The sequence below is a fragment of the Ictidomys tridecemlineatus genome, chromosome 1 (genome assembly GCF_052094955.1).
Source record: "Ictidomys tridecemlineatus isolate mIctTri1 chromosome 1, mIctTri1.hap1, whole genome shotgun sequence".
NCBI classification, from domain to species: domain Eukaryota; kingdom Metazoa; phylum Chordata; class Mammalia; order Rodentia; family Sciuridae; genus Ictidomys; species Ictidomys tridecemlineatus.
This window is the reverse complement of record NC_135477.1, coordinates 8,058,794-8,081,719: the sequence shown is the minus strand read 5'-3', so window position 1 is coordinate 8,081,719 and position 22,926 is coordinate 8,058,794. Positions and strand designations below refer to the sequence as shown.

Below are 22,926 nucleotides of genomic sequence, written 5' to 3'. Positions count from 1 at the left end.
TGAATATATTTAAATAAGAGGCAGGTGTAACTAAGAAAAAATGCTGAAAGAGAGGAATATTTTCAACATTGTACATTTATTTAAAATAACATAAAATAACATTTTATAGTATGTAGTATAATGTAAACACTATAGAACTTGACTTGAATAATAAAACATTCCACTAAGAAAGAAATATTGCTCAAGATTTTTATGTCCACCATTCCCATGTCAGAGTCCCTCATTTGTGCCACAAAGGCAAGGTGGCAGGGAATCATAATCTGTATACATGCTACATTCATCACAGCACTGGAGGGCAGGAGAAGTCTCGGTGATGCCTTTAGGTGGGTTTCCCTTACTCTGGAACTTGTTTGAACAGCATTCCTTTGCAGCTCTTAAGAAAAAACACACACAAAACACGGCCTTAGAATTTTCCTTTATAGTGTATTTCTTAGAATTATCAGGGGTATCTGGGAGGTTCAGAGTTGGAGCCAGTCACATACATGACACAAGCCCTAGATGAACACTCTCTGGGCCCTGTGCCGAGTGCCTATCTCATCCTTTCCTCTCCTACAACTACTATGCATGCAAAATGTAGCTCTTAACCTCACACAGGAAGAGACCAGGGCAGCAAGGAATGATCAGTCAAGCAGAGCCCCGGGTGTCCCATCTGAGGGGCGCTTACTCAACCCATGTGACTCACTTCAGTGCCTTGGAGAGTTTGACGTAAAGACAGAGGACCAGTCCTATCAGCATGAGCATGGCCGCCAGGATCCCGCTACCAATGGCGAACATAATTATCGTGCGGAGGTCAAAAGACTTAAACATACCTGGGCAGAGAAGTGTAGGCAAGCAGTGAGGGTGGCTTCCCTCCCACCTGCCCTCAGCAACCTCCACACACTTCCCTCAGGAGAGGAGGAACAGACCCAAGCACAGATCCTCTGTGTGTAAACCTTGAGGGACTCTTCCCAGAGAGGCTGAGCCTGGCCAGGGGTGGGTAAGAGGGTTTACTTCTGTATGAAAAGAGCTGAGATTCAAAACCCAGACAGAAGGAGTGAGTAGAAGGACAGACAGCCAGTGGACAGACTCTTTGCCTCTCATAGGTTATGGTGGCCCTTAATTAACAATCAGGCCTGCAGTGGAGCTAATGGCTTTGTGCCCGGGCCTCTGAACTGTTCTCCTTCACAGCCAGAACTAACCTCTCATTGAACATTGGATCTAGAGGTTTCCCATGGGAATGACTGTTTCACAACATATTGTTCTGACAGTACTGAGAATCTGCAAATCCATTTTGTAAATAATGCATGTTTGAGGGGAGAAGTTTTTCCATTCTTCTACTGAAAACTGCCTTTATTCCTTCTAAATTCTAAATTGTAAATCCTCCCAAAAAAATCTAATTTGGAATAATCAATGTGTTTAATCTGTCTTTCTGAAACTGTGAAAAAGTAATCCCTAAGATAGAAAAACAATCTGATTACCAAAGCATACTCACTACCTTCTGAGTCTTCTTGGCTGGATGAAGTCTGGCAGTAAAAACAAAATTACAATTAAAATACATTTTATGAAACAGGACATCTTTATCAGGAACTTCAGAAACCTTTAATTTAATAAAGCAGACTCTAATTATTAAGATCCAGTATTGAAGAACTCACTTTGAGAAGTGTAATCTTCCACCAGAGTTGGCAGAATGGATAGCCACTGTCAGTGAGGACACAGGCTATGTGACATCAACCCTCTAGACAGCAGTTCTTCTTTCATGAAGTTCTGAATTCCATTCTATGCTCAGATATAGCTTAGTACCAATGGAAACGGAATCACCCAAACACTGTCTTACATCATGGGACTCGCAATCTTCTATTTTCAGATTTTGTTTCCATCAGAATAACTTAAGTTCTGATTGCTAATCCAAAGCAAATCTGGATAAAATAAAAGGGAAGTAATGTGGAGAGAATAATATCTAAAAATGCTCATGAATCTAAAAGGTCAATTACAGAAAACTGTTTAGACTTTATATTTTAGCCACCCTGTGAAATAGTATGTAGCCATTTAACAGGATTCAGATATAGGTTCATTGGTATCATACCGAGCTTTATAGACAAGATAAAAAGGCTCAAAGTAATTTGAGTAGGCTACCCACTTTATTCAGGATTCTATAATTTCAAGGTACTTTGATCCAGCAAAGGCACGGAATTATTTTAACTACAACTTCCTTACTGTTCTAGCTACAAACTGGATGAGATCAAGAACAGCACAGTAGATGTCAACAAAAATGGTGGCATAAGAACTTCCACAACGTCATTCCATAAAACAAATACAAGTCGAGCAATATTTTTTAAGAACAATTTTTTTTAACTCTTGAAATCAACTAAAGCCTTGCAGCATTCCAAAAAGCATTAATTTAAGAGAAACAACCAAAGATCAGTATAAATAGCAAACTCTGTGGCATTGTCCTATCACTTGCTCTTTAGCTCCATAGTAACCTTGAAATAACAGCCTCATTCCAGGGCAGCTATCAGAGAAACAGAACAAAGGTGGAGCTCTTTCAAGTCCTCATTAACAAATAACTCTCTCATTGTTTGAACTTTTTGCTGGTTACCTTTAAGACCACATTTGCAAAGCTGACCTGACCTGAAGATCACCCAGTGTAATAATTCTTCTCCCAACAGAACCCCAGCAAAAACTATTCCAGGCAATTTTCTTTTAACTTCCTGCCTAAGGTAGTGGATAACATTTGGGGCAAATGATAGATTGGCCAAAAAAGCTTACAGGAAAACCTGGGGAAACATTATGTTTCCAAATCCCAAAACTGCAGGAATTTTGAAAAGCTCTAACATGTTCCCAGAAGACTAGGAGATCATGCATATGTGTAAGGCTTTATGCATGTCCAGGACTGTGAGCAGGCTCAAGGTTAAGTCCAAAGCTATATCCTCGAGCTGACCTTGAGGCTCTTCCCAAGCAGGAAGAAAAGGCCAAGGAAGAGTTTTCAACTGTTTGGCTGAGCTTTGAAGGCATGCCTCACATGCAAACAAAGCCACTCAACAATGATCAGGGTATTCCATTTTTCCAGACATTTAAAGAAATATTTGCCCATTTGTTAGGAGACCACTAAGCTAATCAGTAGATTTCAGGGATTTTGCATTTTATTTAGATAGGATCTCACTGAGTTGCTTAGCACCTCACTTTTGCTGAAGCTAGCTTTGAACTCACAATCCTACTGCCTCAGCCTCCAGAGTCGCTGGGATTATAGGCATGCGATACTGCACCCTGCTCCATGATATATTATTTTAAATGTCAAAATTTTAGAAAGACTTAAGATATATAAAGAAACAAGGAAGTGTGGCCCACAAGAAAGGGATAAGCAATGAAAACTTCAGTGAACTGAAAGATATATTGAGATTACCCAAACTGAAGAACAAATCTAAATAAATAAAATAATGGCTAAAAATTAACCCAGGACTTTCAGTTTTTGTTCCCACATATAAAGAGCTTGGGAATTGTTACTGTCATCCTCACAACAAGAGAAATGCTGAACAAACTAAAAAATCAGCAACTCTGCAGAAGTCAACCAGAGAATTCAAGCAGGGCAAAAGGCATCACAAATAATAATAATAATAATAATAATAATAATAATAATAATAATAATAAATAAAAAGAAATAAAATGGGTAGGCAGATGAATAAAAAGCACTACAGCTTACCAGGAACAGAATCCACCATCAGAGCCAGCAACTGGTAGGAATATTTAAATGGTAATTAATGTCTTACTGGAGGCTGAATGAGAACTATTTTGAGAGATTAAAACTCTCTGAGGCCCAACTCTCTGGTTGGGACGGGGGTACATTTTCATGAGATTTGCCTCTAGGACTTCAACCAGGTTCTTACAGAGAAGATTACAGAAAAATCTCCTTGTGGCTTTGGTTTCCAGACAGTGCAGTTTCCAATAGGACTCCTTCTGATGCTACCCCAGCAGATGGGTAGGAGGGTATCTCATTACCAATAGGGTAAGGATGGAAATCTCAATTCCCCAAGGGTCTCTACTGATACCACATGGATGGAGAATTATTACCACCCAGGGTTGAGTCTCAGCTCTACTGAGACTTCTCTGACACCATCCAGGCATGGAAGAATAGTTTGAGACACCATTTTACAGTCTGGTGAGAATACAGTCTGGTGAAGTCTACACCCTACATTCATTCAGTCTTTTCTAGTGGGATTGGAGTCAGGTCACAGTTTACCTTGTGTTTGTCAGGATGCAGCAGAAACTTCGTAAAAGTTTTCTGTCTTGCTAGGCTGCCCATTTCCTGGTCCTTTGGTTAAACAGAGTATGGTTTGTTGGAGACTTTTGCCTGAACTCACTGGTGTTTCCAAGTTGCAGGCACCTTCAGCCCCAAATGTGGAAATATAAGGCAAAAACAAAACCCAGGGAATTCACCACCATGACATTGCTTGGATTCTCAAGGTCTCTATTAGTCAGAATTATTCTACTTGTCTGAAACATATGCTCTTTTATATATAATGTCCAAAGTTTTAGTTTCACATAGAATAAGGAAAAGTATATCTTCTCAAAATGGAAATCACCCATATAAGAGATTTTGAAGTCAATTCTTTGCTTATTGGCCACAACCACTATACTAACCCTACTCTTGCCTAAGCCTGAGAGTGAGTGCCTCCTTAAAATTTGCCCCCTAGATCCTTCACATATCATCCTGTCTACAACTCAACACAACTTACCTTTCAGCCTCATGGCCTGCATTTCCCCACACCCCATCCTTGGCTAAAAGGCCCTCCAGGTGTCCCCTCCTTTATCTGTTTCAACAAACACCAACTTTGTGAGACTTCTTTCAAATGACACCTCCCCTGTGAAGCTTCCCTGATTCCTACCTCTCCCCCTCTGGCATTAATTGCTCCTTCCTTCCTTCCTCCCTTTCTTTTCGATTAGAGACAGTGTCTGGGTTGCTTAGCTCCTTGTTTTTGCTGAGACTGGCTTTGAACTCACAATCCTCCTGCCTCCGCCTCCCAAGCCACTGGGATTACAGGTGTGCACCACTATGCCCAGCTGAAAAAAACTTAATTTCTTTTGTCTTAAGGACTTCCAGTTCCTGCTTTATCTAGCTGACTAGACATTTGTCCTGAGTACAAGAATCTACTGAACCTGAGTTGAAATAGATGTGAATTTTGTTATTCTTTTTTCCCATTCAAAATGTTTCATTTTTCTAAGTTTCTCTAAATTCCTTCCCACTGAGGCAGGGAGATAGCCTTGTACGGGCCTGGATATCACTAAGGAGCCAGGCTTGCTACTATGCAATTGACCATTTCATCTCCCAATGTCCCTCTATTCCTGTGGTTACTTGGTTGCTCTGTGAGTTACCTGTAAGTTTCCAGTGGTTACTTGGCTGCATTGGAAGTTTGCTTACTCAAAGTGTTTGTGAGTGCCATTAGGGCAGGAACTCTGGATCCCTATGTATCAAACATAGGTCATTAGGTGCTGGCACATATGAGCAATTACTCAAACCTCAATTTTGTTAATCTGGAACGACTTTCTCCACCTGAACCTCTAAATTCAGACAGAGCAATAAACTCAGACTGGCAGTAAACCCTGACTAATATTATTTCATTTATACCCTGCTTATAAGTAACCAGCATTAAACTATCCATCTTTCTGAGTTGAAATTGAGACAAACAGAAGGCAATAGCTCACAACCAATTCTAATGTTTTGATATTGTGAGTTTTGTGGTTTACAGTCTACCTCTTGAACCAGACTAACTGAAACCAATTCCTGACCCTTTTTCTTACTGTGTGGCTTTGGGCAGGTTTTTAACCTCCCTATGCTGGTGTTTCCTGCTTACAATTGTTTTCACTAATAAAATGGGGATGCTAACAGTATTAGCTATCCCACAGGATCTCTCTGTAACGGTTAAATATCTGTAAGATCCAGTGCTGGAAAACAAAAATCGTCACTCAACAAATACTAGCCATTATCACCATCATTGTGATGTGGTAGTTCCTACCACCTACAGAACAGCTGACTTCTTTTCCTAAATGTTTCCTCACACTGGGAAATTTTTTCTTCCCCTCTAGATGGAAACCTCTACTCACTCAAAGTGAGAGGTGATCTGATGCTTTAATTTCTTATCCAGGCATAGTTCTTACTGGGACTGAATTGCAGGGTTAGGGTTTTGTGGTTCTCTCCCAGCTCATGCCTCCTAGGCTGGCCTTATAGCTTGATTTGCCAGTTTTGGACCACAATTAGCACTGAGTTGACCTTTCCAATGAGTGGGGCCCCACCTCCCAGGTGGAACCCCATACAGTCATTTGGCTACACAAACTGTATTTAACTCAACAAAAAATAGTCCACCAAGGATTGGGTTCTCCTTGGAATCTTTGGGAAGAAAAGCATTTATGATTTCCCTAAATAGAATCCATAGAAGAGAAGAGAATATATCAGGGGCTGAGGAAAGATGAGTTTAGTAAAAGAATTTTTAACTGCATTTTTAAAAACACTTGGTAATAACACATGTAATTTGTAATAACATTATTGTTCCTAAAAAGGAACAATAATTTTTGTTTTTATGTCTTGTTTTTGGCCAAAAAGAATACAGTGATTAAAGAAAAGGATCTTTTATTATTATTTTGTTTGTTTGTTTTTGAGCTGCAGATTGAACCCAGGGCCTTATGCATACAAGGCAAGTACTCTGTCAACTGAGCTATATATCCCAGCCCCCTTTTATTATTTTTATTTTTTTACTCAAAAATAATTTTTCGTTTTTTTAGGTACTGAGTATTTAACCCAGGGGCACTTAGTCACTGAGCCACAACCCTACCACATCCTCAGTTCCCCCTACACACACACACACACACACACACACACACACACACTTTTTTTGAGAAAGGGTCTTGCTAAGCTTCTGAGGGTTTTGCTAAATTGCTGAGGCTGGCTTTGAACTTACAAACCTCCTGCCTCAGCCTCCCAAGTTTCTGGGACTACAGGATGCACCACCATGCCCAGCTACTTAAAAATAATAGTTATCATAAGAACAATACATGTGATAGAAAAATAGGAAGCAAAGACAATTTTTAAAAAATTCTATAAACCTATCCACTCATAGACAATGTTATTTTCCTTTCTCCTTCCAGATGTTAAAAATACTTCCATATTTTTTTTAATGTAAGTCAGATTATACTTCACATTCTTCAAATAGATTTTCTTCATATATACATCACAGGTATCTTTCCTATAGCTATCTATGCCTCACTTGAAAAAGTAACTGCAGAGTAATTCTTTGCAAATGTTTACCATAATTTGCATAATCTGCAAAAATGTCTCTAATACTTTTATAAGCATGCCATAATTAACATTCTTATATACATGTTTATGCATATATTTTATTATTTTATAAAGATAAATTCCTAGACTAGAGTAGCCAGATAAAATGCCATATTTACATATACTGCCTTACTATCCTAAAGAGATATGATATTTGCATTACATTATCTTCCACTAAGAGTCTATGAGAGGGGCTGCTGTGGGAAGCCATTCTGACACGTGATTGGGTGGCTCCCATTAAGGGTCTGAGGCGTTTTGGCTGTGTTGGAACTTTCCCGGCCCTTTCCTGATGAGAGAGCCCATCCGTGTGGGGGTGTGCCTGACCACTGACCCCGGGGACCCAATCACTGACCCTGACCTTGGAGTGCAGCCCCCCCTCAACCTTCATTGGATGGAATTCTCCCCTGAATCTCTTGTTCCCCAATAAAAGGCTACTCCAGGCGTGTTCAAACTCTCTCTCTCCTGCTAGCCCTGAGTAATCCTTGCTGCCCTGCTGGGCGGTTAGAGGAGCGAACCAGAGACGGGAGCCGTCTCGGACCTGGCAATAGAAATAAGGTAACTGAGTCTGTGTGTTTTATTTCGATCTCTTCTAACTAACTTTATGCCTAGAACCTCATTAATGAAACCATTGCGCAGGCCGCGTGGTAGGCTGCGGTGGTGGCTCAGTGGTAAAGCGTTTGCCTAGTAAGGCACTGGATTCAATCCTCAGTACCACCTAAAAATAAATAAATGAAACAAAAGGTATTGTGCCCATCTATAACTAAAAAATTATAATTTTTTAAAAAGAGTGTATAAGAGCAAATACTTCTCCAGTGTCCAGCACTGATTTTTTATTTTTGTTTTGTGGTGCTGGGGATCAAACCTAGGGCTTCACACATGCTAGGGAAGTGCTTCTACCACTGAGCTATATCCCAACCCTAAAATGTTAGCTTTTTTATGTGGTGGTAGTAGGGATCAAACCCAGGGCCTCACACATGCTAAGCTAGACACCCCAGCCAGGTTATTTAAAAAAACTTTGAAATAAGGACTTAATTGATCTCATTGAAAACTCTGGTCATTTTTTTTCCTATCAAATTTATTTGCAGAACATGGCAAAATTAAAAGGGGCTCTGGGTGAGATGGTGCACTCCTGTAATCCCAATGGCTTGTGAGGCTGAGACAGGAGGATGATGAGTTCAAAGCCAGCCTCAGCAAAAACAAAGTGCTAAGCAGATCAGTAAGACCCTGTCTCTAAATAAAATACAAAATAGGGCTGTGGATGTGGCTCAGTGGTTAAGTGCCCCTGAGTTCAATCGTCAGAATCAAAAAAAGGGATTCCACCTCCTGGGTCCCCTTCTTCCTCCGGGAGAAGTCTTTTCTTCTGTCCTTTAATAAATTTCTAATCTCTACTCTGACCTTGCATCGGCGTGCTTCTTTGGTGTTATTCTTCAACATCGGGGAAGCAAGAACTTGTCACCGGTCAACAGCGGTAACATATTGGAGGTCCCATATCGAGATTTTTCTACACCGAGGTAAGCGCCTCTCTACGCACCCCATGTCTGTTTGAGGTGCATCTTTCTCTCTTTCTTTCTGGAGGGTAAGGTGGGCACCCGTCGGCTACTTAAACGCAATTAGTGCAGCCGCCACTCTACAAGACTCGGGTGAGAGGTTTCTCGGCCTAGGTAGCTCTCAATCACCTGTTCGGTACAGAGCAGGCATGTTGAGTTCTGCCAAAGCCATTTCCAACTTTTCTGTCTGGGCCTGGAGAGCAATTGGCGTTGAGTACACAGTGTCCCGAATCCCGGTCTGCCTCGGATGTGTGGAGGTGGAGGAAGGAGTTTGGAACAACTGAGGAATTCCGGTCTGGGCTACTCTCAGACGAATTCTTAAGATTCCTTTCTCTTGAGCCCCCTTCCGACAGCCCTCATGGGTATCTAGGGTGATCGGTAGATGAATGGCACTGAGGGAAAGCCCCAATCACATTTGCCTCCGTATGGGCTACGCAACACTCCCAACCCCGCATCCATTCCTCCTGGATGCTCCCCTTCCTTCGCAGGTCAGAAATGTTAGCAATTCAGGTTGTAGGACTGAGAAAAAGGCATGGGATAATTAGTAAAATCTGCCCAGGTTCCCTAAGGTGCATAGGTAACTTTCAATAGTCTGTTTTACCGCCCAATGTTTAAAATGAGCTGTGTTCTTTAAGCTACCAAGAGAGGCATTTTTAGAATCAACTCCTCCGGTAATCTGCTATAGTCTACAGAGCAAAGACAACAACAAAAGTGCACAGGATTCAATGGATTTTTAGTGGTCGGGAGGAAAGCAGTAAGGCCCTTAAGTCTGAATCCTCCTAGGGTCTCTGGCATAGGGCAAACTGAGACCCTAGCAATTTGCTAAAGGGGACCAGAAACCCCTTGGCAAAAGCAAGGCGACAGACGGGTTTTCTGGACCGTTTAGGAAGCTCAAGGTTAGGGAGACGTCTCTAATGAGAACAGTTTTCTCTGGCGCAGCGTGGGCGCCTGAGTCCTGTTTTCTTCTCACTCAGACAGGAGCTTCTCTCTCTCCAATACGCTAGGTGCACCACTAGCCTGCGTACTGAAAAATTGGGATAAATTTGAACCTCAGACGCTCAAGAACAATCGCCTCATTTTCTTGGCCTGGCCTCAATACAAACTCTCTGATGGAGAAACCTGGCCACCAGAGGAAAATATCAATTTTACAAAAAAGGAAATGGTGTGAGGTGCTGTATGTTCAGATTTTTTTGCTCTAAGGGAAAATCCTAAATTATGCCAACAGTGTAAAGTAGACTTAGCTATGATATCTGCCATGAAGAGAAAAATCTTGGACTCACTGAGGAAAAAGAATCAAGAGAAAAATTTGGGCCGATCAAAGTACATACACCCTTCCCCCTTCAAGACCTAAGGCAGATTAAAAACTGACTCTACTAGGCGATATGCCAGATTGCCTGGGATTGGATCTATCCAAAGGAGCTAATCTTGCAAGTGAAGGGGAAACTGAGGAATTCCCAGCAGCTGCCAAAGCCATTTTTGCTTTGGGGAAATTTCCTCATAATTTCCCTGCACTGTAAGTATTACTCCACCTAAATGCAGTAAAGTCAGTCACACTGAGACCCTTGATTTTACACCTATAATTGCCCCTATGTGAGAACATCTGGTCCACTCATGGGAAATCTAAGGTGCCACTGATAGGAGTCATAATTAAATGGAAGTTCAAAACCTGGAGAGATTTTTTTCTTATCTGGTCTGTTTTAAAGGTTATTATAGATTGTTTCTTGGAGATAATCTAGGCTAAATGTGTGTCTAAAAGATGTTTCATTGTAACATCTGGTATCTAAATGAGTTTGAAGCATTGCATAATCTTGCAGTTAAAAGTTAGGGTTAGGTAATTGTTTAGTTTGTGATTTCAGATAATTCATGCCAGAGAACTTAAATACTTAGGATAGAAAATTAAAAGAACTCTACTTCCAAGTTGGCAAGTAACTCCCAATCATTCAGTTTTATTTTTTCATCAATCTTTGAACTGGGTAGCCTAAGGAGATTTCACTAGGTATACAGTGCATTGATTTGGGCAAGGGTAGTAAATTATGATTTGGTATCTGTTTCTCTCAGTGTGTAAGATTTAGGAAAAAAGTGTTGAATTAAAACGTTGGTCTGGCTTATTGAAATGACATTAATTAGCAACAGTCTTGGAAATTTTCAAAGCTTAATTTTAGATATACGTGGTAGTATGTGGATTTTTTTCCAGGTGATTTAATGTAACTTAATACTACTTTAGAAACTTCAGAACAAAGAAAGTAGCTTAATGATCCTGAAGGAACTTCTTTTGATGGTGGCTTTTATATTATCAAGAAAGATCCTATTTTCAGTTTTGTGTGAGCAAGTTTTTCTAGTGTAGGAAGATATAAAGATGAAACTTTGTAAATTGTATCTAAAACTTTTATCATAAGTTCCAACTTCCAAACCTGAAAATTGTGACTTCTGGTTAAAATGCCTTAGGCATGAAGTTTCTGCTCAGAATTCTGGTTTTCCCAGTTCCTTCCAGAGCTCAGCCAGGACTTAAGTTGATATGCAAATAGAAGAAGCATGGAATGCTCAGGAGACAGATTTGAGGCCCAAGAAAAAAAGTGTAAAAGTGTCTTTTACCTGAACTCAAACTAGATTAAACCAAAGAGTAAATTGTATGGCATTTACTAATTACTGGCCAGTCAATTTTTTCTAGGACTTTTGCCTTTTCTTAGATTCTATATTTTTTTTTGAGCTCATGATTTTGTTCCTACAGACAAGTTAATATTTTTCTGATAAGTTCTATTTTTGATCAACTGGAGTTTTTTTTAAACATTGCAATGAGATTTCACCTGAGAAATCTGCAAGGCCTTTTGTGTTATGTGTTGTATGTCGGTATGTGTGTATGTCCATATATCATGCAGTGATATGACAATTGACAGATGAGGAGCACTCATGAAAAATTAAAAATGGATCCAAATATCTTTGATTCATGTGATTCAAATGGCTCAATTTAAATTTGGTAAATAGATAAAAAAGGAGATCTTAAATTAAGCTTAAGTTTTTCTAGGTGTTCAAAAAGGCCCTAATAAAATGTTAAATCTGCTTAAATTAAAAAGTTTACAAGTATTGTTTCAAAATGTGAACAGAAGGAGGTTAACAGATGAAAAAGAGAAACTAAAAGGTTCTAGATTTCTGGATAAGAGTCTATATGATTAAGTAAGAGGGTTTAAGTAAATGATATAAAGAAGGTCTGTGTAAGTTTTTGAGCAAGTAATCTTAAAGAAATTAAACAGCTGGTTAAACAAGTGCTGTTGTTTTAGAGAATTGTGCTATGTTATTTCTTTAAAAGCTAAACTTGGTTAATATAAAAACATCAATGTAATTGGTGCCATTAATGTGTTCATATCTTCCAGATATACAAGTCTGTAAGGTAGAAGCTTTAGAAAGAGCATTATATCAAGCTGGTATTCTAAAAGTGTATGGTAATTTAGGCTTAAAAGAAAAACATGTTGGAAATTTATATCATTTGTGTTCTATAACTGTACTTATTATCAATAAGTTATGTAAAGTTCCATGTTACTTTTTACACTGAGATACAATTTAGATGTATTTTTAAGTTAATGAGAGCCTAATCTATGTAAAGGTTTTATTGCAAAACACAAAAGTACTTTACTACTTTTCTACAAAAGGTTAAAAGCTTTCAGCCTTTCTTTAATTCATGTTTTAGATGTGATATTATGTTGTGTTAGCTAATATTCATGTAAACTTGAGCAACAATTTATGTAGGCTTTGTAAAATGATGTCTAAAAAGCAAAGATCAGCTTCAGAACTATAGTATTTAAGACTTATGATGAGCCCCGCCTTACTTGAGATAAGGCTCTATGTCCCATCTCATGTGAAAGTGACTATAAAAGAAGTAGGCCAGATTTCAGTACATTTAAAGTTGTGTCCAAAAGATGTTTTTGTCACGATTGCCAGGATCTCAAACAGGGGATATACTCTGCCAGAATTTAAGGTAGCTATGACTAAATGTTTTTACCCTAGTTAGTTTTGTTTTGTAGTTTTCTTTATAAATGGCTTAAAGATTGCCTGTTAATGTTTTGCAGAGGTACTGATTTAAGAATACACAACCTGGGTTAATTTAAGATAATGAGTTATCACCTACAGGAGAGAGATAGACATTAAAATCCAGTACTCTTAGCATAAGGCTGTTGAAACTTATTTGCTAGATGTTTAAAGATTAAGTTTTAAAATTAAAGTTAAATTAAAAGGGCCAAGAAAACCAATATTTGGCTCTTGCCCTCTGAGTCAGTCTGAATCAGGGGATAGGGGACTTCTCCAAAGAGCTCTGCAACTCTAGGCCACATAACCTCCTGATCAGGGAGATTAATGAGACCAGTGGAGGACAGAAAGCCAATCAGTGCATTTGCTGTGAAGAGGAGGGTCATCAAAAAAGGGAGATATCCCTGATGCTTCCGAGGGAAACCACATAGTCAACAAAGGCCTGGACCCATCCTAGCACAAATGGCACCAGCAGAACTGAGAAGCTGCTGTGAAGTTCCCGAGGACTCCCAGAGTAACTCAGCTGACTGTTAACAATAGATGGAAACAAAGTCAGTTTGACTTGCTTCATCTTAAACACTTAGCAAAGACAGTCAAAGCCAAAACACAGCTGTTCCTGGGCATTTTAAATGATAATAATAGTTAAATGTAACTTCCAAAAATAAGTAAACTGGAGGTTGCAAAAGAGATTCTCAGACAGGAATGCCTGATAACTATCAAAAGGAACTGCCAGAGTAGTTTTTAGTTTAAGGCATTTATTTCTAACATACACAGGTAGGCTTAATGTTTGCTAGTATGGTTATCCAGCCCTAAGTAACAGAATTAGATTTCTCTATTAGACACAGGTCATACTAGTAAAAAGATTTTGCAACATCAGATGCTATTAAATTATTAAACTATCCCTTAAGGGAAAGGACATCTGTAACCCTAAAAGTTAAATGTTGTGCTTACATCGCTGACATTTCTGGCAATGTGACAAATATCCTTAAAGATTTACTTGCTCAGATAGAAGCCATGTCCTCAGCAACTTTGTCATGGAAACAATATCTTAGCTTCTGGTTCTTGGTACTTCCTGGTGGAAAACATTGTTAGTCTTTGTCTTTGCCATCATACTCATTGGCATATTCCTGTGCTATGGGATTTATTGCTACATCAATATGGTTCCAGTACTAATAAATTATTGTTTCTCTTATAGACCACCCATCACTCAAATGGCCCTCCAGCCTATCATGGACCACTCGATAGACCCAATTTTTAAAGGGGACTCCAAACTGCTTGCCCCAACATCACCCTTTTTGTCAGCCTGAAGAAGCCAGAAAGATCTTCTTCACCCCCTTTCCTTACAGCAGTAAGGAGTTCCCAAATTAGAGGGGGGAATGAAGCCATATTTAAAGTTAGGTAGTCAGTGTAGTTAGGTAAATCGGGTCTAATACCGAGTGAAATCTAAAATGGAGGCCATGCTGGGAATGACTCAGGGAAAACACAGGACAACTCATGGAATGTTAATGAAGTCCCAAAGAGGCCCTAGGCCAAAGTCCACCTGGAAGAAGTGTTAATGAAACCCCCCAGCAGATTTGAAGATAGCCCATCACAAAGAAGTGATAATGAAGTCCTTCCTGACCAGATTACTTCTTTGGCCCATTTGTGTCCCACCCCTTGGGCCTTCCAACCTACATTCTATCACCAAAACTATAAAAAGGGGAAACGACCGCACTTCCACGGATTCTGAAAGGTTAATAAAATAGGTACTTGTCACTCCGTTTCTCTATATGCTTAACAAAACAGTGTTGAAATCTTAAGAACTGTCTGCTAATCTTGTTCCCAGAATGTGCTGTCCCTAACTGTGGACTGTCTGCTAATCTTGTTCCCAGAATGAGCTGTCCCCAACTGCCAAACTACAAAATGTAACTTCTCTCGCTGCCCTCTCCAGGGAAAGTATATAAGCTCTGCTCAAGCTGTTCTCAGGGCTCTATCTCTCTTTGCTATAGAGAGCTTGGGCCCCAGCATGCTGGTCTCCAAATAAACCCACCCTTCTGCTTTTGCATAAGACAGTCTCTTGTGGTCTCTTACTCCGACGTTTCGCCGGACCCTTACATTTGGTGCGTTGGCTGGGAACTGCGGACAGGGAGACCTCAACAAGACTCCTTTAGGGGGGTAAGTAAGGCGCCTTATCTTCTTCTTCTTCTCTTCCTCCTTCTTCTCCTTCTTGTTTTTCCTTTGCGATCGCTCAGAGTCTGGTTTTGGGCTGGAGAGCGTAAGCTCTCAGAGCCTTCTGGTTTTGGGCTGGAGAGCGTGAGCTCTCAGAGCCTTCTGGTTTTTCTGGTTTTCTGGTTTTGGGTTGGCAGAACGTGGTTGTCAGCAGAGAGCATAAGCTCCCCCTGGCGGTGGTGGATAGACATGTCCCTGAAGCCACAGACCACGTCTTCTCAAGGGACGCTTTGGGAGACTCTGGGGGGGACAGAGGTGCCCTCATCTGGGAGGGACAAGGTGCCCTCATCTGTATTCTGCTGCCAACCTGTCTGGTTTTGCCGGCAACTATTCTTTCTCTCAGGTTGAATTCACTGTCTGTTTCTAATCTTTGCCTCTGAACTTGTGTTACACATTTACTGTTTACTGTGTGTCTGTGTTTGTGTCACGTTTGTATTGTCCCTGTCTTTGTTCAAGTAACTTTCATTATGGGACAGAGTCATTCACTGGACTGAAGTCCGCATAAGGGCTCAGAATCTTTCTTTTTCAGTAAAACGCCGGACCTGGCAGACTCTCTGTGCCTCAGAATGGCCCACCTTTGGAATTGGATGACCTCTAGAAGGATCTTTCTACTCCCCACTAATTTGAAAAGTCAGAAATATTGTCTTTGTCTTTCAGCCAGGGCCACATAGCCATCTAGATCAATAGCCGTATATCTTAACTTGGCAGAACCTTTGTGAATCTCCTCCTCCTTGGGTGAAGGCTTTTCTTGTCCCTGTTCCTGCTCCTACCCCTCCCCCTATGATTCTATCTCTCAAACCTCCTCCTCCACTCTTTGTTCTCCCTGAGTCTCAAGATTTGACTCTGCTGGACTCTCCTCCCTTTCCTTATCCCCTGCCTCCATTACCCAACCCCCAACACCCTCTAAGTGATTCCCCTGCTGCTGACTCAGCTTCTCCACCATTGAAGGAAGTTAAGCAAGCCCAGCACGCTTCAGATGACTTCCCCGAGGCACACATAGCCCCTCCTCCCCTGGAGGAAGCTGGCCCAGCTAAAGGAACTCGCCGGCAGCGAATGATTAAAACTCTGAAGCCCCCGTGATACTTCCCCTCCTTCCTCATGGGCCAATGATAGAGGATGGCCATGGTGGAGAAATGCAAGTCTACCAGTATTGGCCTTTCTCCTCTTCAGATCTATATAACTGAAAAAATAACAATCCCCCTTTTTCCGAGGACCCCACCCAGCTCACAGGTCTAATCGAGTCATTGATGTTTTCACACCAGCCTACTTGGGATGACTGCCAACAACTCTTAGGCACTCTCTTCACGACAGAGGAACGAGAGAGAATCCTCCTAAAAGCAAAAAAAAAAAAAATATCCCCGGACCAGATGGGCGACCGACACAACTTCCCAACGTAACCGATACAACTTCCCCTTGAACCGACCTAACTGGGACCCCAACACCTTTGAAGGTAGGGAGCATCTGCCCACTTACCGCCAGGCTCTAATAGCGGGTCTCCGAGCAGCTGCTAGACGGCCAACTAATTTGACCAAAGTAAGAGAGATTATTCAGGGGCCTAATGAATCACCCTCTGTGTTTCTGGAGAGAATTATAGAAACATATAGGAGATATATTCCTTTTAATCCTCAGGCAGAGGATCAAAAGGCATCTGTCACGATGGCCTTTATTGGGCAAGCTGCCCTGGATATTAAAAAAAAAAAGTTACAACGCTTAGATGGATTACAAGATATGACTTTGAGAGACTTAGTCAGAGAAGCCAAGAAGGTATACTATAAGAGAGAAACTGAGGAAGAGAAGGAACAAAGGAGGGAGAAAGAAAGGGAGCAAAGGGAGGATGAAAGAAACAAAAGACAGACTGAGGTCCTGGTCACAACAACAAATAGGCCAGAAGTTAAGAGATAGGGAGACAGAAAGGGATACCTGGGCCCACGCCAGAAGCCACATCTGGCCTCAGATCAATGTGCCTACTGTAGAGAAAAAGGACACTGGGTCAAAGAGTGCCCTAGAAAGAAACAGCCACTCCAGCCAGCCATTCTAACTTTGGAAGATGACTAGGAAAGTCGGGGCTCGGATCCCCTCCCTGAGCTCAGGGTAACTTTTGAAGTGGAGGGGACCCCAGTAAACTTTGAAGTGGATACAGGGGCAATATATTCAGCCCTAAGGCCCCATTGGGCCCTCTATCAACTAAAAGGTCTCTAGTTCAAGGGGCTAATGGCAGTAAATATCGAGCTTGAACAACTAAGAGGACCATGGACCTGGGAAAAGGAAAAGTCCATCACTCCTTCCTAGTGATCCCAGAATGCCCAGCCCCAATGATGGGCAGAGATCTGCTCATCAAACTCCGGGCCAGAATAACTTTTAACCCTGAAGGCCCCCAAATGGAATTTCTAAATCCTTCAGTAAAAACTCCTATAGTCATGGCTTTAACTATGTCAGTAAAAAATATACATCAACTCACTCACCTTGGTTCAAAGAAACTGCAGGCATTCCTGAAGGATCAAGAACAGAGTTTTCCACTAACCGGCTCACAGCGAAAAAAAATAGCTGAACAAGTAACAAAAGCCTGTCGGGTCTGTCAATTGGTTAATGCTTACCCCTCCAGGCTTCCTATAGGAAGGCGCCTTCGAGGAACCAGACCAGGACAATTCTGGGAAGTGGACTTTACTGAAATTAAGCCAGCAAGGTATGGACTTAAATATCTCCTAATCTTTGTAGACACATTTTCAGGATGGATTGAAGCCTTCCCCACAAAAAAAAGAAACGGCGCAAATGGTAGTCAAGAAGATCCTGAAAGATATTTTTTCCAAGATACGGCCTGCCTAAGGTAATAGGGTCCCCGATAATGGACCGGTGTTCATGGCCCAGGTAAGTCAGGGGTTAGACAGGACCCTGGGGATTAATTGGAAGTTACATTGTGCTTATAGACCCCAGAGCTCAGGACAGGTAGAAAAAATAAATAGAACCATTAAAGAGACCTTGACGAAATTAAGCTTAGAAACCGGCATAAAAGATTGGACTATCTCCTGCCTTATGCGCTGTTTCGTACAAGAAATACTCCCTCTATTTCTTTGTGTAACCTTACCCCCTATGAAATTCTCTATGGTGCCCCTCCTCCAATAAGGGACCTGACCCCAACTCTAAGACCTATCGATTCCTTTCATACCCCCTTGCTTGACAGACTAAAACCTCTTTAAAAAACTCAGTGATACCTGTGGAAACAGCTGGCCACTGCCTACCAACCTGGGAACGAAGGAACTCCACACCAATATCAAGTGGGAAACTTCATCTATGTAAGATGACATCAGGTGTCATCCCTAGAACCCCGCTGGAAAGGACCATACCAGGTGCTACTTATAACACCTACAGCGGTAAAGGTAGATAGAATCACTTCCTGGAAACATGCCTCTCATCTCAAGCCTGCGCCCTGTCCAGATAATGGTTGGAAATTGGAAAAGACTGGTAACTCTCTCAAATTGCGTATTCGCCGTGTGGATAAGGCTATAGACTCTCCCCTTGACCACCAGTGGTCCTAACCCTCATCAGCCTGTACAACAGTGATGGCTAATCACAAATCATGTCAGCTGGCTATAGATCTTTCCTATTGGGTATCCCTGATAAAAAATCCCACTAAAATTCCATTAAATCCCTTCCATACCATAGATAATAGAAACAAACATTATGGATGTAGGGACACGAGAGCCAGATGCAGGTTGGTTAACCTAGATTAGTATATTTGCTCGGTGGACTATCAAAGCCACAAACAGTCACAGCTGTGTGGGGGAAAAACCAACTTCTTCTGTAAGTCATAAGGATGTAAACATACAGGGGCTACCTAATGGAACCCAAACCTCCGCCAGTTCTCAGACCATTGCCCTCTTGCTGAAGTAACAGGTACTGAGGTATCTCTCCACCCATTCACTCCTCTCTTCTCCTGTCAGTGCCCACACCGGGTCCCACCAGGACTATCCAAGATGTAATGAAAATGGCCTTTAAAGTTGCTTTATCATTACTAAAAACAGGTTACTAAAAATTTAAAGTCCCTCACAGGCTTTTTGGGATACTCACTCCAGTCTTCCCCTCTGCTCTACCTGTTCTACTACTCAAGTTTTTGTTGCTAGGAAAATCCCAAGCCCCTTTCCCATTATTCTTTTACATCTCTCCTTCCTCATTCTCAGATCCATGGAGCTGCTCTCAGCACCGCCTTCCCCGTCCTCCCCCTCTGTACCAGGCCCACAGAAAAGTCTTAACTGACCTTCTCCAGAAGTCTTCACTATGACTGACTTTAGGACTTTCAGCAAAAGAGTCCCTATAAAAGAGTTCAGTATAGATAAACTTCCTCTTTTCATGTTGCTCTGTTCTACTTGGCCACTGGCTGAAAAAAATCAGCACTCCTAAGCTAGACACCCCCTTACTAGTTTTTCACAAAATATGTGAACAAGGCCTCTGGCCTTGAGCTGGGGCTTCACAGAGATGGCTACATTTCTAAGATAAAAAGTTATCAACTGGGCTCCATGATAACAGCTGGCAAGAAAAAAAAATTCTCCCTCTCCCAGGTGTCCTTGAAAAGTTAACTTGCCCAGAACAGAGGAAAAAAAAAAAACAGAAACAAAAACTGCTTTTTGTAAACTTCTATAGACTGTGAACTTCTGAGCCCCTTCCCTTATATGTTGAGTACAAAATTCTGAAACTACCTAAACTTGGGGTTCAGGGGATTAATTGATTACAACAAAAGCAATGCCCTCTAAATCTGGTTGCAACCAAATAGGACTGTTTCCCTGTCTTCAGTGCTATCTTAGGTGCCTTGCCTTGTCCATCCCTACGACAGTATAATTCTATATACTTAAACATTATTTATGTTTTCATAAAATGGTCAACAAATGTAATGGTGCAGATGTTTCCCAGAATGCTCTATCATGATGCAGGTTCATTTAAAGATCAAATAAGGGAACATACAACTGGGTTCCGCCAGGAACCTGTATCCCTCACTTTAGCCATCTTATTAGGAATGGGAATTGCTGCAGGGGTGGACACAGGGACTACTGCCCTGGTCCATGAAACACGACAAATGACCCAATTAGAAACAGCAATGGATCAAAACTTAAAGATATTAAAAACCTCCATCACAGCTTTACAGGAATCTTTAACCTCTCTCTCTGAAGTTGTTTTACAGAACAGGCGAGGGTTGGACCTCCTCTTCTTGAGAGAAGAGGGCCTTTGTGCTGCATTAAAGAAAAAATGTTGTTTTTGTGCCGACCATACTGGAGTTGTAAAAAAATCTATGAGTAAACTAAAAATACGCCTTAAAGAGCGTCAATGAGAGAGAGAGACCCAAAAAGGGTGATATAAATCTTGGTTCACACAGTCCCCCTGGTTAACTATTCTTTTATCAGCCCTGGCCGGTCCTTTAATAATTCTTATATTGTTGCTAACTCTAGGACCCTGTTTGCTCAACTGTGTAGTTTCCTTTCTCCAGGCCCAAATTGGACAAATCAAATTTATGGTAATCAGACAACAATATACCCCACTAGCAGACACTGAATGTGACACCCCCCAATGATCACTTTTATGATTAAAAGTAACCAGAAGAAGAAGTGGAGAATGAAAAGTTAATAAGATAGGTACTTGTCACTCCGTTTCTCTATATGCTTAACAAAACAGTGTTGAAATCTTAAGAACTGTCTGCTAATCTTGTTCCCAGAATGTGCTGTCCCTAACTGTGGACTGTCTGCTAATCTTGTTCCCAGAATGAGCTGTCCCCAACTGCCAAACTACAAAATGTAACTTCTCTCGCTGCCCTCTCCAGGGAAAGTATATAAGCTCTGCCCAAGCTGTTCTCAGGGCTCTATATCTCTTTGCTATAGAGAGCTTGGGCCCCAGGATGCTGGTCTCCAAATAAACCTACCCTTCTGCTTTTGCATAAGACAGTCTCTTGTGGTCTCTTACTCCGACGTTTTGCCGGACCCTTACAATTCCACCTCCTGGGTCCCCTTCTTCCTCCGGGAGAAGTCTTTTCTTCTGTCCTTTAATAAATTTCTAATCTCTACTCTGAAAAAAAAAGAATAAAAAAAAATTAAAAGGGGCAACTCATTGACAAGGCTTCTTTTGACCTCTATCTTGACAAATGGATAGGCAGCTTTGAGTGTGGTTGTTTTTACAATGCTGGTCTCTCACAATAATCTGGTTAGGTTCCAGCTGACTTCCAGGGAAACTTGTCAATTCCAGCTACAAATAGATCTATGTGGGAACACAGCAGCTGCATGACTGATCTACATCAGTAGTTCCAGGAGAGCAAGCATTCCTTTTTTTCTGCACTCACATGTTAATCAGCATTAGATCTAGAGCATTTTTTTTCTGCACTCACTCACATGTTAATCAGCACTGATCTAGAGCTCGTTGCTAGGGCATCTCAGCACTAGTACATGGTAGGCACTGTGTACCTGTGGAATTTATAATAGCAGGGTTTGCCCTGCTGTTTATTCAGATTATAAATACTTTTAAAATCTTCTCTGCTCCTCTCCAAGATTGCATATACAAGAAGGTATGTGTATATAAGAGGTTGCAGGTCAAAAGGCTGATGTGAGTGAAGGTAAGGTAGCGTAGCACTGTTAAGCACACATAATTAATTCAAGGCCCAGTTATTCTACCAGCTAAGGCACAACAATCCACTTCTAGGTGCATATGTTACTTACATAGACAGTGAAAGGGAGATTAGGCAAAGGTGCCAAAATCCTTTTTTCACACTCAAAAACAAAATGGGTGACATATGGCAACATGAGTTGTGGGACATTTCGTTGCTAAGCAGCCAAAAGACTGAAGCTGAGTAGTTTAATATTCTGAAGTTCTATTCTGAGGGTGGGGGCAGGGCAGGGAGCTCATACCTCCTCAGAACCACAGAGGCCATGGGGACGTATGATATGATAACTCAAGGGGAGAAAGGTACTGGATAAGAAATGGCCTTGTAGCAGCTCCTTACAAGCCTCTTCTCCTGCCTTGATCCTGGAGGATCATCAAGCCTCTGGTTAGTTATAATTCAGCCTTTGCTTAGCATGGCTTATGTGGAAAGATGCAAGCTTAGTGGGATTCAGTGGTGGGCCCATTCCCAACACACTCTTGGTACTGGCCCTCATGGGTGGGGATTCTGGTAGACATATTCTGACCTCAGGGGCTTGTACACAAGAATTTTCCTGGGGCCTGCTTTCACCCTTGTGAAGGGTGAAGGAAGGAGGACTGGTGAACCTATGAACTACAAAGCAGCTGCAGTAAAGGACCCATCAATTACCTGAGAGTCCTGGAGCAAGGTAGAGCCTTCAGAGATACCCCACTGAAACGCTTCTTTTGCTGTATCACAGGTATTGGCTTTGCTACATAGCACCGGCTGTAGACCCAACTGGGAATGCATTCTCCGGTTCAACCCAGCAGGGTTACTGGGCATTAGAAAGGGCTTCACCTAGAGATCCCATCTACACCTGCTTCTAAGATCCAAAGAGCCAATGAGAGATTCTTTGGTCTTTTTCTTCTGCTCTAAAAGTACTTACTGACTTGAGAGTAAAATCCAGACTCATTATCTGATCTACAGAGATCCTCAGAATCTGACCCTTTGCTACCCTTTTTCCACCATCACCTCCCACGTCGCTTCCTCTCACCAACATCCATCTTCCCTATTGTGCAGACACACTCAGCTGCTTCTTGCCTCAGGCCTTAGCACCTTGCCCATTTCTTTGCCTAAAATGCACCCCCTCATACAAGTGCCTTACTCTTATGTTTTTGCTAAAATTTGTCAAGATGCACTCTTTGCCCACATGGAGCCTCCACCTATAAGGTAGTCCCTATCTATCCTGTCACCTTTTTAAA

At 41.5% G+C, this 22,926-nt stretch overlaps 2 protein-coding genes across 8 annotated transcripts in view; both read right to left on the bottom strand.

Annotated features, from left to right (window-relative positions):
* The window catches only part of Cuzd1 (CUB and zona pellucida like domains 1), a 36,243-nt gene extending 13,592 nt beyond the window's left edge, over nt 1-22,651 (bottom strand). The window contains exon 1 of the mRNA XM_078040314.1: nt 19,328-22,651. Coding sequence (XP_077896440.1) covers nt 19,328-19,421 — 94 coding nt within the window. The 5' untranslated portion in view covers nt 19,422-22,651. The remainder of the gene's footprint in view (nt 1-19,327) is intronic.
* Nucleotides 58-19,321, bottom strand: LOC101959684 (protein FAM24A). Of its 7 annotated transcripts, XM_078047498.1 has the most exons (4): nt 4,214-19,320; nt 1,472-1,502; nt 683-809; nt 58-373 (listed from the first exon to the last, which is right to left on the bottom strand). In XM_078047498.1, the coding sequence occupies exons 1-4, from the start codon at nt 4,274-4,276 to the stop codon at nt 211-213; spliced, it is 384 nt and encodes a 127-aa protein (XP_077903624.1). In that variant the 5' UTR covers nt 4,277-19,320; the 3' UTR covers nt 58-210. The 7 variants fall into 7 exon arrangements, 1 of the variants encoding a protein (XP_077903624.1); XR_013438280.1 differs by lacking the exon at nt 683-809 and having other exon boundaries at nt 176-373; nt 1,458-1,502; nt 1,632-19,321; XR_013438414.1 differs by lacking the exon at nt 683-809 and having other exon boundaries at nt 176-373; nt 1,632-19,321.
* Nucleotides 22,652-22,926: the final 275 nt, after the last annotated feature.